The sequence below is a fragment of the Podarcis cretensis genome, assembly GCF_951804945.1.
Source record: "Podarcis cretensis genome assembly, chromosome: 4".
NCBI classification, from domain to species: domain Eukaryota; kingdom Metazoa; phylum Chordata; class Lepidosauria; order Squamata; family Lacertidae; genus Podarcis; species Podarcis cretensis.
The window spans coordinates 22,521,643-22,536,444 of NC_137173.1; the positions used below are offsets into that span (position 1 = coordinate 22,521,643).

The 14,802-nt window shown below is 42.3% G+C and overlaps 1 protein-coding gene across 1 annotated transcript; it reads left to right on the forward strand.

Moving 5' to 3' along the window:
* Window positions 1-3,800: 3,800 nt before the first annotated feature.
* LOC307214542 (vitelline membrane outer layer protein 1-like) lies at window positions 3,801-6,274 on the forward strand. Its single transcript, XM_079973164.1, has 3 exons — window positions 3,801-4,046; window positions 4,991-5,085; window positions 5,903-6,274. The coding sequence occupies exons 1-3, from the start codon at window positions 3,876-3,878 to the stop codon at window positions 6,195-6,197; spliced, it is 561 nt and encodes a 186-aa protein (XP_079829290.1). The 5' UTR covers window positions 3,801-3,875; the 3' UTR covers window positions 6,198-6,274.
* Window positions 6,275-14,802: the final 8,528 nt, after the last annotated feature.

Below are 14,802 nucleotides of genomic sequence, written 5' to 3' on the forward strand. Positions count from 1 at the left end.
AGCTTCTCCCTGATGTGTTTGTATGTGTAGGGATGTGTGTGTGTGTTTGCACACACACACCTGCCTAAAGCTAGGATCTAGTGAACAACAGAGATGTTTACACAATGTAAGTACACAAAGAAGGCATTGCTGCATGCAATCAGCTATGAAAACAGAGTCCTAAGATGCCTACACCAAACGAAGGAAAATGGTGAAGCTGACATACAAACACTTTGTATTTACCCTTCCCTATCATTTTGAAGGGCAAATTATTTAAATTATTTAATTGCAATGGTTTGGCAGCTAGTGGTTATGTAGGGAATATGTGGAGTGTTTATTCCTTTATTTTAAATTGTGCCTTATACTGTCTACATGCCTACTCAGAAGTAGGTCCCACTGAGTTTGATAGCATTTACTCTCAGGTATGTGCCTGATCAAGGGACACAGGTGGCGCTGTGGGTTAAACCACAGAGCCTAGGACTTACTGATCAGAAGGTTGGTGGTTCGAATCCCCGTGACGGGGTGAGCCAGCATTGCTCGGTCCCTGCTCCTGCCAACCCAGCAATTCGAAAGCACGTCAAAGTGCAAGTAGATAAATAGGTCCCACTCCGGTGGGAAGGTAAACGACGTTTCCGTGCGCTGCTCTGGTTCGCCAGAAGCGGCTTAGTCATGCAGGCCACATGACCCAGAAGCTGTACGCCGGCTCCCTTGGCCAATAAAGCGAGATGAGTGCCACAACCCCAGAGTCGGCCACTACTGGACCTAATGGTCAGGGGTCCCTTTACCCTTTAACTTTACCCTATTTGCCTGATCATGCTCATGGTTTCCCGTTTTAAGAGGCTTGCTCCAAAATGAAAAGTCACTATTGCTTACAAAACTCAAAAAGTAATAAAAATATTTAGCAATCCTGCTGATAAGATTATTTTCCCCCTTCAATGGGGAAGGAAGTTCTGCAAACATATTTCACAACAGCTGAAAATGGTGCAATACTTTTATCTTTCCAGAAATTGATAATATTTCTCCCTCTCTCCTGTTGAGGATGTTGTTAAAATATTAAACTAGTACTATCCACTGTAAAAGTTGTTTTATGTCAGTTAGTCTTTAGGATTCATGGCGGATGAATATGCAGTTGTAAATGCTTAAAATAAGACTCCATGGATGAGATGGGGGGAAGTCTCGAGATTCGGAGAATCTCCTCATACAGATATGTTTTTACTAATTTGTGTTTATTTGTTTTTTTTCTGAATAATTTTTTATTAACCGACCAATCACATCAAATCAAACCAAATTACATAAATTTCAAATTACACAGCCGAATTTTAAGTTTTTGTTGGGGGTACCCATATTTCAAGTTTCGAAGGGGATCCAATCAACTTCTTGCTTCTTGCTGCTGTTTTAATGTCCACAAATCTAACCTTATGATGTTCACAGTACTATCCAGTCCTTTCTTATTGTTTTTCCACATCTCTTGTTGTTATTTTCATATATTTTTCCTTTCTTTTTGTGACCTCTGATAGTCTCCACAAGCTGGTTAGAACAGTTTGTAATCCTGCGTGGATATTGTTATTTTTATCCAGTAGCCATATCCAGACGTTTTCCATATAACATCACTTCCATACATCAAAACAGTCTTAGCGTCATTAATCTTCACCAATCTGCCTCTGTTCTCAAAACCTTTGAGGAGATTCTCCAGGAATGCAGTCTGAAAACAAGTCTGTTCTGTCCTCCCGGCTATAAATCCTTTGGCAAGATGGTGACTCCGAATTAATTGCTGCGCCATTCCAAAAGCTCTTATTGCTTCTCGATCTCTATAAAGCATACTTTTGGTTAAAGTTTATCTCGACACACACCTTAATCATCCTGCTTGGGTCAGTTCAACCGATGATTCTAATGAGGAGGGGTTCTTGTAAATCACATAGAAGGAAAGTAAAAAAGGTTCCCCCCCCCCATTCAGTCCCGTTGTCAAACATACCCAGCCTTTGGTGTATCTTCATCGTAAAATATTCCTGTTTCTCCAACCCGTCGTCTTCTTTCGCAGAGGTCACTTAAATTAGCAGACTTCACTCCCCTTCTTCACTTGAAATATGCGCATTTGCTTCTTTTGTAATTAATTATTCCAAATTGCTGCAGCTAGTGTGCGATCAGAGACAGCGTCCAGGAGAGCCGAGGTCCACACGGGGGCATTCTGCCTAGGGCCCTCACCCCCTTCTTTCGAATTAGGGGGTGATTTATGGGCACAGCAGGCAAGGGCATTTCCTTGGAGCAACAAGGGAGGCTGCCTACTCCCATAACAGCCTCTTAATTACCCCGTGTGGGTCGGAGAGATGGTATTGTCGGCCATCTTCCAATGCGCCCCTAGTGGCCCCCCCACTAGGGGGGTGTTTATTTGTACATGGTATTTGTAAAATCAAGAAAACGTTTAAAAGAAGAAGTAGAAGAAGTCTGGTTTTCGTTTTCTTTTTTCAGATAAAGCAAAATTGCTTCCACACCATCACTTCCATCTCACTAAATTTGATCCACAGCTGGAAGCAGCCATGTTTCAAAATACCAGTTGCTGGAAACCACGGAAGAGGATCGTGCTCTTGTGCTCATGTTCTGCTCCCTGGTTCCCTGATCCTTTGTGCTTCAGCACGATCTCTGCTAGCACACCAAGCAGAAACCTGTAAATTCAGCTGGCACGACACATCTAATGACATCTGCTCTGCAGCTCCTGCAGCCAGAGGGAAGGGTGTGGAGGAGAGAAAGTAGATGCTCTTTTTACAGAATCCACAGTACACCCAAATTGACTCCAGAATTGACCATTTTCATGTCATTTGTTCTTCTACTGCTAGAACTGCTGCCGTGGCTGATGCAGGACCAGTCTTCAATATATCACTTTGGGAGAAGGTGTTCAAGCAAGAGGTGAAGACTCAACTCCAGGGATTTCTGAATTATACTGGTTTTCATTCACACAAACAGACTGAAATGGCCTTGGTGGATGATCTACACCGGGAATGGTAAGCGGTGCATGAGATCCCTGCCGCTTCCGCTGCACCACTCAGCGCTACCTTTAGAAGGGGGAAAGAGTAGGCCAGTGTGCCTTCTCAATCTGCTGTCTGCAAAGTGGCAGTGCTGGTTTCCGTCAGGTCCTTCCTCAGAGTGAGGCATTGTGGGTGAGGGCGCCCTGAAGAATGCCTTTGTCACCACTTTATGTAAGTGTTTATATACAATGGCTCGAAATGGCTGCACTATATAAGCATGTAAGAAGTTAAGAAAGGTTGCTAGTCTTGGACATCCTACTGCTCCCCTACCTGATTTCTCATTGTAATTATGGGGTGGAAGGACCTGAAGGAGACCTGCACTGCCACTTTGCAAGCAGCAGATTGAGAAGACACACTGGCCAGCAACAACAGTGGCCCCATGATCTGCTGGCTGGCTGGCCATTCAGTCTGCCACCATCTAAGTGACTGAAGATGGGGCCACTCCTGGTTGTCTCCACTAAACGTTCACACCTCCTAACTTCAGCATTTAGTGACAGTTCCTCTGTCCTGAATTCTCATTGTAGCTGTTCTAAGGGAATGGATATGGTACCCAAGTGAGTTGCAGGACGTCATCAAGACAGAATAGTTTACTTTTTGCAGGTTTATTTTGGCTTGAAGAGGTTCCAGCTCAAATACCCTGCTACTCTGAGAAGCTTATCAGAATCAAACTATTTCCTTAACTCCATAGCCAATATTGACACACCATAGGTATTTCATGCAAATCTATCTACAAGTGGTGCCACCTTGTTTATTATTTCTGAGATATTTTCCGCGTATTCCAGATGTTATCCAGCCCAAGTCTCTGGGCTATAAATTCTCAAGGCTGCTATTCTTTGATGGACTCTTTCCACCTTGATTCAGAATAGATTGCTTTCCATGGACTTCACGATCGCTACTATGCTCTTCTTGATCCTCTTCAGCTGCCTTGCCCATGCAGAAGACAAGAACTATAATTCTATCCTCACAGTGACAAATGGAGGACCATGGGGCACTTGGGGGACGATCCAATTTTGTCCACGGGGATATGCTCATGGCTTCTCACTGAAGGTAAGGTTTGCTGTTGGGTTGCTGTCACAATCAGATCTCTCTCTCCTTCCTTCGTTTTTGTCTGAACACTCCCCAGAACACAGTTTTTGAACTCAACAAGAAATGTGGGGAAGCAAGAGGACAGGGATGGACTCTTAACTAAGGAGATGCTAAGCCATATGGCCAGAATTGCTATCAAATGCTCCCTAACCTCCATTATCCACAAAGGAATGTGTTAAGGAGATAAGGATAAATGGCCATAAATAAGCGGCAGGGAGGAAAGGAGTCTGCCAGCTGCAAGAAGAGAAGTTTTTGGATTAACTATCTGCAGTCTGGATTCAGACTGTTCCTCCGAGGCTGGAAAAACAGCAAAGACGGCTTGTTTACTGGAAGCTGAATCACGGGACAAAGCGATGCAGTGAGTTTTGGAAACTGTAAGATAACAGCTTCTCCTGAGACATGACAGGAACCATCTAGAGTTGCAGGAATAAACTATACAACACCATATATGGATGGGAAAGCATCATGGAAAAAAATTGTCACAGGCAGGAAAGAATAAGGATTACAGCTAAAGTTCCTCACTTGAAACTTTATAAATTACCTATTATATCAAGACTAATTGAAATCACAAGATTGTAGCTGTTATATAAGGAGTTATTTTAACTCAGTGGAATGGAATGGAAATTATTCAAATTTTGGAACACAGAAAAAATGTAATGCGGTATTGCCAAGTCATGTTTTGGTCTGCCATTTGGATTCAAAATGGCACGTGGTACCCAAAATTCCACAAAGACCCTCAACTCAGGAACCATTAGGACCAGGTTTGGTGACAATATCTCAAGAGGTGGCTATACTCATAGGGAGCATACACATGGAAAAACCATTTCCCAAAATATAAACTAGATTGATGTCAGCAGTTCAGCAGTTCAAATTTATCACACTCTCTGCATCTCTTTTCCCTCTAGGTAGAGCCAGTTCAAGGCCGTGGTGATGATACAGCCCTCAACGGAATCCGCCTGCACTGCACGGATGGTTCAGTTATTGAGTCTTCAGTTGGACCGTGAGTGGCTTTCTTGCTTTCTTCTCCACTTTGGTTCAATTCTTTGGAAGATAATGGTTGAAAGGGCTGAACTGAAATTTGTTAGGCTGGGTTAGATCAGCACCAGATAGGAGGGCAAGTCAACATGGCTACCCAGTTCTCTTTTAGGGGGTGGTTGAGCAGTGGCAACCAACGTCAAGTGTCTACCACCTCTCTTCCTAAGATAGTATCGCTTGCCCACTATTCCATACCTCTCCAAGATCCTGTTGATAGGAGATCCCTGAATTTGACCAACTGCTCCCTCTGGCCCAGTCCCTAGTTGCTGGTTTCTGATTCTTCTTGAGAAAGAAGTGGAGGGCCAAAGTCCCATGCCCCACATTACATCTTCTGATGTCCTATTAACATCCTCTCAGGGTTCTGTTTCCTCAGAAGAGCTACCTGGCTCAAAACAAGTTGAGCCCCAATAAACTGATACTTCTCCCCTTTTCAGGTTTCCCACCTCTTTTCCAGTAAACAGATAATTATTCTAGGTCATCTCAGACCCAGAAGATCTTAGGCTGTGTCAAAAAATATTTATTGCAAATATCAATGTGTAATTTAACAGTTTCATAGACTCACACACCAATAATACCTGATTCTGTGATCATGGGTTTCTCGGCCTTCACCAGGAGTGGAGGGTAGAGGGGAAGGAAGGAGCAGCAGGTGCTTTTTCAATACAATGCAAAGCCTCTGAGACACTATGAGCATCCTCCTGTAATGCTAGTAATTGCCTGATCCCTTTTGGAGCAAGCAGATTCCTGTCCCATTTCTAATTAACGGTCAGTGTCTTCTTTGGCAGGTGGGGATCCTGGACAGGGATTCAGTATTGCCCCCGTGGCAATCTAGTCTCTTTCTCTCTGAGGGTGGAAAAACCTCAGGGCAAAGGTGACGATACTGCAGCCAACAATATCCAGTTCACCTGCCAAGATGGAACTGGGCTGATGGGCCATGGACTTGCCTGGGGTAATTTTGGTCCATGGAGCAGCCGCTGCTACTCCGGATTCATTGATGGCATTCAGACAAGGGTAGAGTCTCCCCAAGGCAAGGGCGATGACACAGCACTCAATGATGTGAAGTTCTTTTGCAGTGGCTGAACGCCAAGTACCTCCCTGTATCTCTGCTGCTTTTCAGCAGTCGTGAATGTTAACCACAATTAAATATTGGCATGAAAGTAATGGGTGATTCTTTTCATTTTAATTACTTAATTTTGCACTTATCACTTCTGGGTGGGAAGCAATGAAACACACACACACACACGCACACACACAGTATCTCCAATTCTAAGCTTTCCTCCACGTACCTCAAGGGGGCACAGACATTTTTCTCTCTTCCCATTTTATCCTCACAACAACCCTGTGAGGTAGTTAGGCTGAGAGGGAGTGACTGGCCAAAGGTCACGCTGTGAGCATCATGGCCAAGTGGGAAGATCTGATACAATTGCCATAGTGACTTCCTGTTAGACCATTAGCTAGTCTGGATTCCGATCTAGCATATCTACCATATCCAGAATACAAGATATGAGGGGAAATATGGAGGCACTATTCTGTCCAACTACTTAGTGAGAAATAAGCCTGCTTCCAATTTTCAGTATTTTTAGCCAGTGAGTAAAGTCACAGATTGACGTTTGGCGGAGCAAGCCACAGAGATAATAAAAAAATTGTCTGCAGAAGATACTTCTGTTTGCGTGTGAATATAGTGTATAATATAATACAGATTATGAAACTTTCGTAGCATACCCTCTAACAATAAAAACCAAGGGGAAGCTGGATCAGTTTTAACGTTTTCATTCAGTACTCATGGGCTGATTTTATTCGTTTATTTGAAGCCATTTTGTCCTGAAATGTAAATGATGAAATATGGGCCTCAATGAATGACATTTATTGATTCGTTTGTTTTCCATTTCTAAATGCGAAAAGAGTGCTTCCCTTAAAGAGCCTCATGAGCCTTCTATGAGGTTTTGACTTCTCTTCTGTCTTAGATTTTATTGCCTGGCAATAGTCTTAGGAAGCCTTTTTTGTTTTGCTTTTTGTTTTGTTTTTTGTTTGTTTATTTATTTTATTAAATTTGCTTGACAACATTACATTATTATATATGGTATTTTGAAAAAAGAAAAGAAGTACAAGTCAAAGACAAGTCTATTCAATACAATTTGCCATACATTCTTTCAAGTGTACACAAGATATGTAGAATTTAGCTGACACTGTATAATTCTCCCCCTCCCCCCGGATTATAAATAATTTGTCTAGGGCCACTTGTTAGGTGCCTAGTGAGAGAATCCCACAGGAATAGGCCCATGGATGCAATCTATCTCAATGAGAGAAACCTATCTCTAGGGCTAGACACATTCAAATGGCTACAGGCAGTCCTTCAGGTAACCTGGTCCCAAACCTACTAAGCTTTAAACCAATGTCCTGCTCTTTAAATGGGGTCTAGAAATGAATAGGTCACCAATGCACAGTCTCCAACTGGCAGGAATGATTGGTGAGTGCTAGCAGAGATAAGAGTCCGGGAATCCAGCCATATTTACAAGATTTATTGGTTTCTTGTCGCTATTTACAAGATCTCTGAAAAGTCAGCCTCCATCATGGTGAGTCAGTTGCCTCGACTGAAGAAGCTTTCGGTTTCCCCCAGCATATCCACTTCCTGAGCCCAACCCCCTTCCTTCCTCTGTTACGAGAATGGCTGGGCCCCGGAAGTGGTTCCCCCCTCTCAGATTCATTACCTCCTGACAGCCCTTCGTCACCTTCCTCGTCCGAGGAAGAACAGCTGCTAATTAACGGAGGCTTATCTCTGTAAGTCCCCATTCTCTCCCCCTTCTCTGTCTCCAATTCCCTGACACCAACTGCCTTGAAAATGCCAAGGCCACCACAAAAACCCTTAAGCCATCACAGCTTTTCATTATGTCATGCAGGGTCAGGGCCAGATTAAGACCTTGAGAAGCCCTAAACAAGAGCTTTCCAAACTTTGTGTCATGATGCGTTCGTTTATCAGCCACAGTGTGTAGGTGTCAGGAACGAGTCAGCTCCCAGTGAAGATTTGCAGCCAGCTGAGGAAAGCAGCCAGGAACAGAGAGGGTTAACTCTCATGCAGGAGGAAGAACTATCTCCCGTGCCCCTTGGAATGCCGGTTGATAAGGGGACGACTGCGAGAGTGCTGGAACCCAGCCAAAGTCAATCAGGCAGGATCAGAGAAGGAAGTAGTCTGTCAACCAGGAAGAGGTTAGAGCTGACCCAATCTCTCCTAAGGGGCAGGCTATTACATAGGAAACAAAACAAATGATGCAAGGTCCAAAGATTCAATATCTTCTGTAGAACCCAGAAACAGACTTCAGAAGGGTCATCTTGATTGATTATGCCAGAGGCTATGTTACAGGCTATCTGTTTGTTTTTGCAATAATTCCTCCTTTTTAATTAACGACACTTACTGTGCTATCAAGCCAGGAACTTGGACGCATAACAGTGGGTGTGACACGCAAATGCTCCCCATGCTCCTCCCAGGGCTGGAAAGGGGCTAGTTTGCTAGTAAAACGGAATTATTGTGTTGTGAAACAATGCATGTCTCAAAAGTTTGTCACCCACATGAAAAGTTTGGAAAGCTGTGCCCTAAACACTTAAAATATTTGAGTGCCCCCTGTGACGTTACCATATATGAGGGAGTTCTGGGAGTTAGTTCGTTGGGAGTTGTGGGTGGGTGGGTGGTTGGTTTGAGTGGGTTGGCTGGTTGGGAAAGGCAGTTGGTAATAGAGAGACAGTTAGGGCAGTTGGTCCTTGAGTGTGGGGTGGTAGCAGAGATAGAGAGAGGAACATCAGACTAAGAAAGTAAGGAGGAACACTGTTTGGAATGCTGTAATAGTTTTGTTTTAAGTCTGAAATAAAATACACTCTTCTTTATGAATTGAAAAGCTGACTGAGACTGAAGTGATTTTACCAGGGAGGACCTGGTTGGTGGCAGCAGATTAGTGGTGTACGGGTCAATAGTCTGTGAGATGACCGGGGGCTCCTTATGAATGCCACAAAATTGGTGGTGGTGCAGCGGTGGGATAACAACCGTACCTGCATTGTGATTCCCTGCTTGTCAGGGATTGGACTCAAGAGGGTGAGATGGAGGAGGAGTAGTGGTGGAGATCACACACGCACCTTTCTCCTGCAGCATCAGGAGAAGGGGAGGCAGCACTGAATTACAGCAGGGCTTTGAGGAGTCTGGGAAATCACAGCTCAGAGATAGACGAACAAAAGAGTTTTTTAAAAAAAAATATTTATTAAAAATTTTAAGGGTTACAAAAAACAAAAGCAAAAGTAATAACACCATATTAAACAAAAACAAAACAACACATCACAACAAGAAAAGAGAAAAAGAAAACAAACACAAAAACAAAAACAAAAAACACAACTAATCTTCCCAACTTATCTTTCATTTGCTTGTTTCCTTGACCTCCTCACACCTCCCTTTTTTGTATTCTAATTCGATTAACTATTTCAGCAAATCCTTTCCATCTTTTCCAATTTTTGTTCTGTATTTTATCTCAATATAATGTAACTTTACTTTCCCTCCTTTCACCAATTTTTTTAACCTTATTTTAACATTAATACTAAAATACTTATATATGCTTAACTCCTTATAACATTTCTGCTAAATCCATAAAATATCAATCCACCATTTTTCTATCACTCATTAATTTTGCGATATTTCTATATAAAAACTTTAAATTTTCCAATCTTCTTCCATCAACTCCTCTCCCTGGTTTCGGATTCTGCCAGTCCTTTCCGTCAATTCCATATAGTCCATCAACCTGGAGATCTTATGTCTGAGGCTCTTAACTCTTTTCCAAGTCCCTTCTGCAGATCTTCTTCATATTCTTTAATGCTAGAGAGTAAATCTCGAGAGAACTCCATCCTAACATTACTTTTATTCCTTCTGGACAGTTCAGCCAAATTTCCATAGTTGAAGCTAGAGTCTATACAGTGTTTCAGGACTTATTTCAAGATTCCTCCAAATCCAAAGGCCCCCAAAACTTCAATCTCCTTCAAATCCAAGTCCATGTCCCAAAAGTCAATTAATCCCTGGATAGAGAGATCTTTCCAACTTTCCTTCTTCAGTCCAAGCCGGGATCCAATCCTCAAAATCTGGCTTTTTCTAGATTCAATCATAAAAGGCCTCAATTTATAGTCCTCAATTTGCTTCTGTAGAACTAAGGATCCCGCTTGTGTTATTTTAGGTTCAAAAACAACGACTTTCTCCTTTTCCTCGACCATTTGTTCTGCCAAGGTAGGTTCCTGTGCCAGATCCTGAATTATTTCTGTGTTGGTGCTCGCTTTTTGTCTCATATTGGTCACTTTCTGTTCCAAATTATCAGTTTTAAAAGTCATGTCATCCATCTTTTTATGAATCTCTTCCAGCAAATAGTTTGTCTTACATAATGCAGTCAAAATAACTTCTCCTATCAACATTTTGAATAGTCCAAAGTCAATCTCTGGTTCTCAGAATCCTTATCTTGCAGCTGGAGACCTCCCAGTTACACTCCTATAACAATTTCAAAGGCTCCCTCTAGAGGGAAACAGTCTCTTTTTAAAAAAAAAATATTTATTATAGTTTCACAAATTATATAAAAACAAAACAATAATACAAACAATACACAATACACAAACAAAAAACAAGTATAATTTCAATCCCTTGTTTTCTTAAACTTACTTCCCCAACCTCCTCATGCCTCCCCTTTCTGTATCCCAATTTAATTATTAATTCAGCAAATCCTCTCCCTTAGTTTTCAATTAATTTCTAACCTTTCTTTTCTTTTTACATAACCATTTCAGCTGAAAACCGCTTAATTTCTAAACCAACGTCATTCTAACATTCATTAATTTTGCAATGTTTCCTAAGATAATCCTTAAATGTCTTTCAATCTTCTTCCGCCGTCTCTCTTCCCTGGTCTCGGATTCTGCCGGTCATTTCTGCCAGTCCCATATAGTCTATCACCTTCATCTACCATTCTTCCAAGGTGAGTAGATCTTGTGTCTTCCAATGCTTTGCGATGAGAATTCTTGCTGCTGTTGTAGCATACATAAAAAATGTTCTATCCTTCTTTGGCACCAATTGGCCGACCATGCCCAGGAGAAAGGCCTCTGGTTTCTTCAGGAAGGTATATTTAAATACCTTTTTCATTTCATTATATATCATTTCCCAGAAAGCCTTAATCCTTGGGCACGTCCACCAAAGGTGAAAGAATGTACCTTCATTTTCTTTACATTTCCAACATTTATTATCAGACAAGTGGTAAATTTTTGCAAGCTTGACTGGTGTCATGTACCACCTATAAATCATTTTCATGATATTCTCTCTTAGGGCATTACATGCCGTAAATTTCATACCGGTGGTCCACAACTGTTCCCAGTCAGCAAACATAATGTTATGACCAATATCTTGAGCCCACTTAATCATAGCTGATTTAACCGTTTCATCCTGCGTATTCCATTTCAACAGCAAGTTATACATTCTTGATAATATTTTAGCATTGGGTTCTAACAGTTCTGTTTCCAATTTTGATTTTTCCACCTGGAAGACAATTTTCCTGTCCAATTTGTAAGTCTCCATTATTTGGTGATAATGGAGCCAGTCTCGCACTTTATCTTTTAATTTCTCGAAACTCTGCAATTTCAATTTATCCCCTTCTTGTTCCAGTATTTCCCAATATTTCGGCCATTTGGACTCCATATTGAGTCTTTTCACTGCCTTCGCCTCCATTGGCGACAACCACCTTGGAGTTTTATTTTCCAGCAAATCTTTATATTTAATCCAGACATTATACAATGCTTTTCTGACAATATGATTTTTTAAAGCTTTGTGAGCTTTAACCTTGTCATACCATAAATATGCATGCCACCCAAAAATATTGTTAAAACCTTCTAAATCCAAAATGTCTGTGTTCTCAAGAAGCAGCCAATCTTTCAACCAGCAGAATGCTGCTGATTCATAGTAAAGTTTAAGGTCTGGCAGGGCAAATTCACCCCTTTCCTTTGCATCAGTTAATATCTTAAATTTTATTCTGGGCTTCTTGCCCTGCCAGACAAATTTAGAAATATCTTTCTGCCACTTCTTGAAACAGTCCATCTTGTCCACAATTTGCAATGTTTGAAACAAAAACAACATTCTAGGCAATACATTCATCTTTATAATAGAGGGGAACAGTCTCCACTTGTATCAGTTCTTTCAAGCACAACTCAAGCAATAAACATAGTTTCGATTTTCAGTTACTTTTTCCTCCATTTTAAATACAGAAGAGGACAATGGAAACAGTATCTTGCTCTTATTTTAGCTAGCTGTCAAATCCGTTCTGTCAATAAACTTTCCCCAAGCGACATCTGGCAGCCCTTTCCCAGGTTCAGAGCTGTGGTAATTTGATCTTCCCCTCACTCCTGCAGGCTTACTAAATTAAAAAAAAAATTCCCCTCTTCACCTGCTTCCAAGGGGGGTTTTGTATTTTTAACCGATGGAGATTTAATCCTTTATCAAAAGCTTTCAAAGACTTTAGCTTGTAACGTCTTTGCTTCAGTCTATTTACAAAAGCGGAAGGCGGACTTCCTGCTTATGACCTTCCCGCTTTCGGCGCCAAATTAAGGTACTTAAAGGTCCAATTTTCCGTTCTACTCACGGGTAGTTGTTTAAAATCCAATTGTCCACAGGAAAAAAGTCAGCGCTCTCCAGCAACGGCAATGCGGCTTCACTCCGTGAAAGAAGCAGTCGATTCAAAGCACCGCACCGCTCACCCCACGTCGCTCCGGATCCCCAAAACAGGGTTTCCCCGCGAGTAGGGGAGGCGCAAAAGGTGCCAGCCAAATCCAGGTTCACAGGCTTCTTCCGCCTGTGATTTCAGTGGGTCTCCGCCTTCGCCGTGGCGGTCAGACCCTATTTTCCACGGAGTAAGTTCCTCCCGATCGGAGGAGCTCAGCCATTGCCGGAGGCGCCAACCCAGAAGTCCGATAGATGAACAAAAGAGTTGGGCAGTGTTAGAAGAAGGGGTGGGGACTGTAGCAGGGCAGCCAGATGACATGCTGTCACTGGAGAGTATTTCTGATCCCCCTTCTCCCAGAACACAATGTTCGTTAAAAGTGCAGGAACAATGGAATCAGAGACATTTGACCACAAGTGGCCACAGTAAGGGAGGTGGGAGGAGGAGCCCAGTTTGGAGTAACTCCATATTGAGGCTTGTTGCTTTCTTTTGTCTCTTGCTATTAGGATTGACTAAAACTCATTTTAAAAGGACTCTACCTTCTTTCTTCTTTTTTTTTAAAAAAATAATTTTTATTAACTGGCCAATCACATCAAATTAAATCACATCATATAAATTCCGAATTACAAAGCCAAATTTTTAAATTTTGTTGGGGGAACCCATACTTCAAGATCCAAAGGGGAATTCAAATCATCTTCTTATTACTGCGTTAATGTCCAAATCAGTCCCAATCAGTCCAAACAAAGTTCATAATTCTATCCAGTCTTATCTTGGTGTTGCCACATCATATCTTGTTCGTATAATTTCTCTTTTTCCTTTACGATCTCTTCTGTTAGTCTCCTTAAGCCGATAGCAAGTATAATAATCCTGTGTGGATTTCCCGTTCCTCCACTAAGTCCAGATGGTTTCCATATATCTCCTTTGTAGATAACATCACTTTTTCCATCGTAAATTTTGGCATTTGTCGCTCTTAAGTCCCACCGAGGAGTTGATTCACGATATGTAAACAGCTCTATTTCTCTCTTTCTCCTCCCAGACCCAAGAGCTCCCACAATGCCTCACAAAATGGCGATGGTATTTTTTTCTAAGTGCGACACTCCAAAACTCTTAGCTTTCCAGCTTCATCTTGAAACATTGCTTTGGATCGAAAGTTTATCTCCACACAGCCTTAAATCCACAGCTTAAGTCCTTAATTTCTGACTCATTAGGGGAGGGGATTCTTGTTAAATCACATAAAAAGGTAGAGGCAGGTTTTCCCCCCCTCCCCCCTCAGTCATTTATCATACGGTATCTTCACGTTCTTCTCGTATTTTATTGTTGTCTTGTTATCAGAGATCTCTTCTGTCAGCAGTATTTACTCCCCATTTTCCTTGATGTATGTGCAATTAATCACGTCCGAATTGTTTCTTTTAAAGATCATTGCAACCAGCGGCGCGAATCGGGGACGGCGTCGAGGAGTGCCGAAAATCCCACAGGAGGGCTTTGTGCCTAGTGCCCCCACCCCCACAAATTCGGGGGTGGTATAGGGCACAGCAGGCAAGGGCCGCCCCCCCCCATAATCCTGGGGGGGGTTAAGGAGGCTAATTACCCCCATCATAGCCTCCAAATTACCTTGTGTGGGTCGGAGAGATGTTATTGTCAGCCATCTTCCGATGCGCCACCTAGTGGCCCCCCTACCTTCTTTCTTCTGCTCTTGTTGCAACCAGGGGAGGAATAGCTTTCCCGAAGTCTTGACAGAGCCATGACACTGCTTTCCACTCCCACAAAAAAACAAGCTCAGTTCTAGGCCCCCAAAAAAGAAACCCCAAAATGTCAATGTGGGGCTAAGGAACCCCTCTTGGTGCTAGACAAAAGCATTTTTATTTACCCAGGTTTTGGCTCTTGATTTGGAGGGTAACCAGTTATGCCTGTGGCCTCTTTTTGAGTCAAGTCTCGGGGCCAACAGAAAGGATTCAGACTGATTCAGCACACTTTGT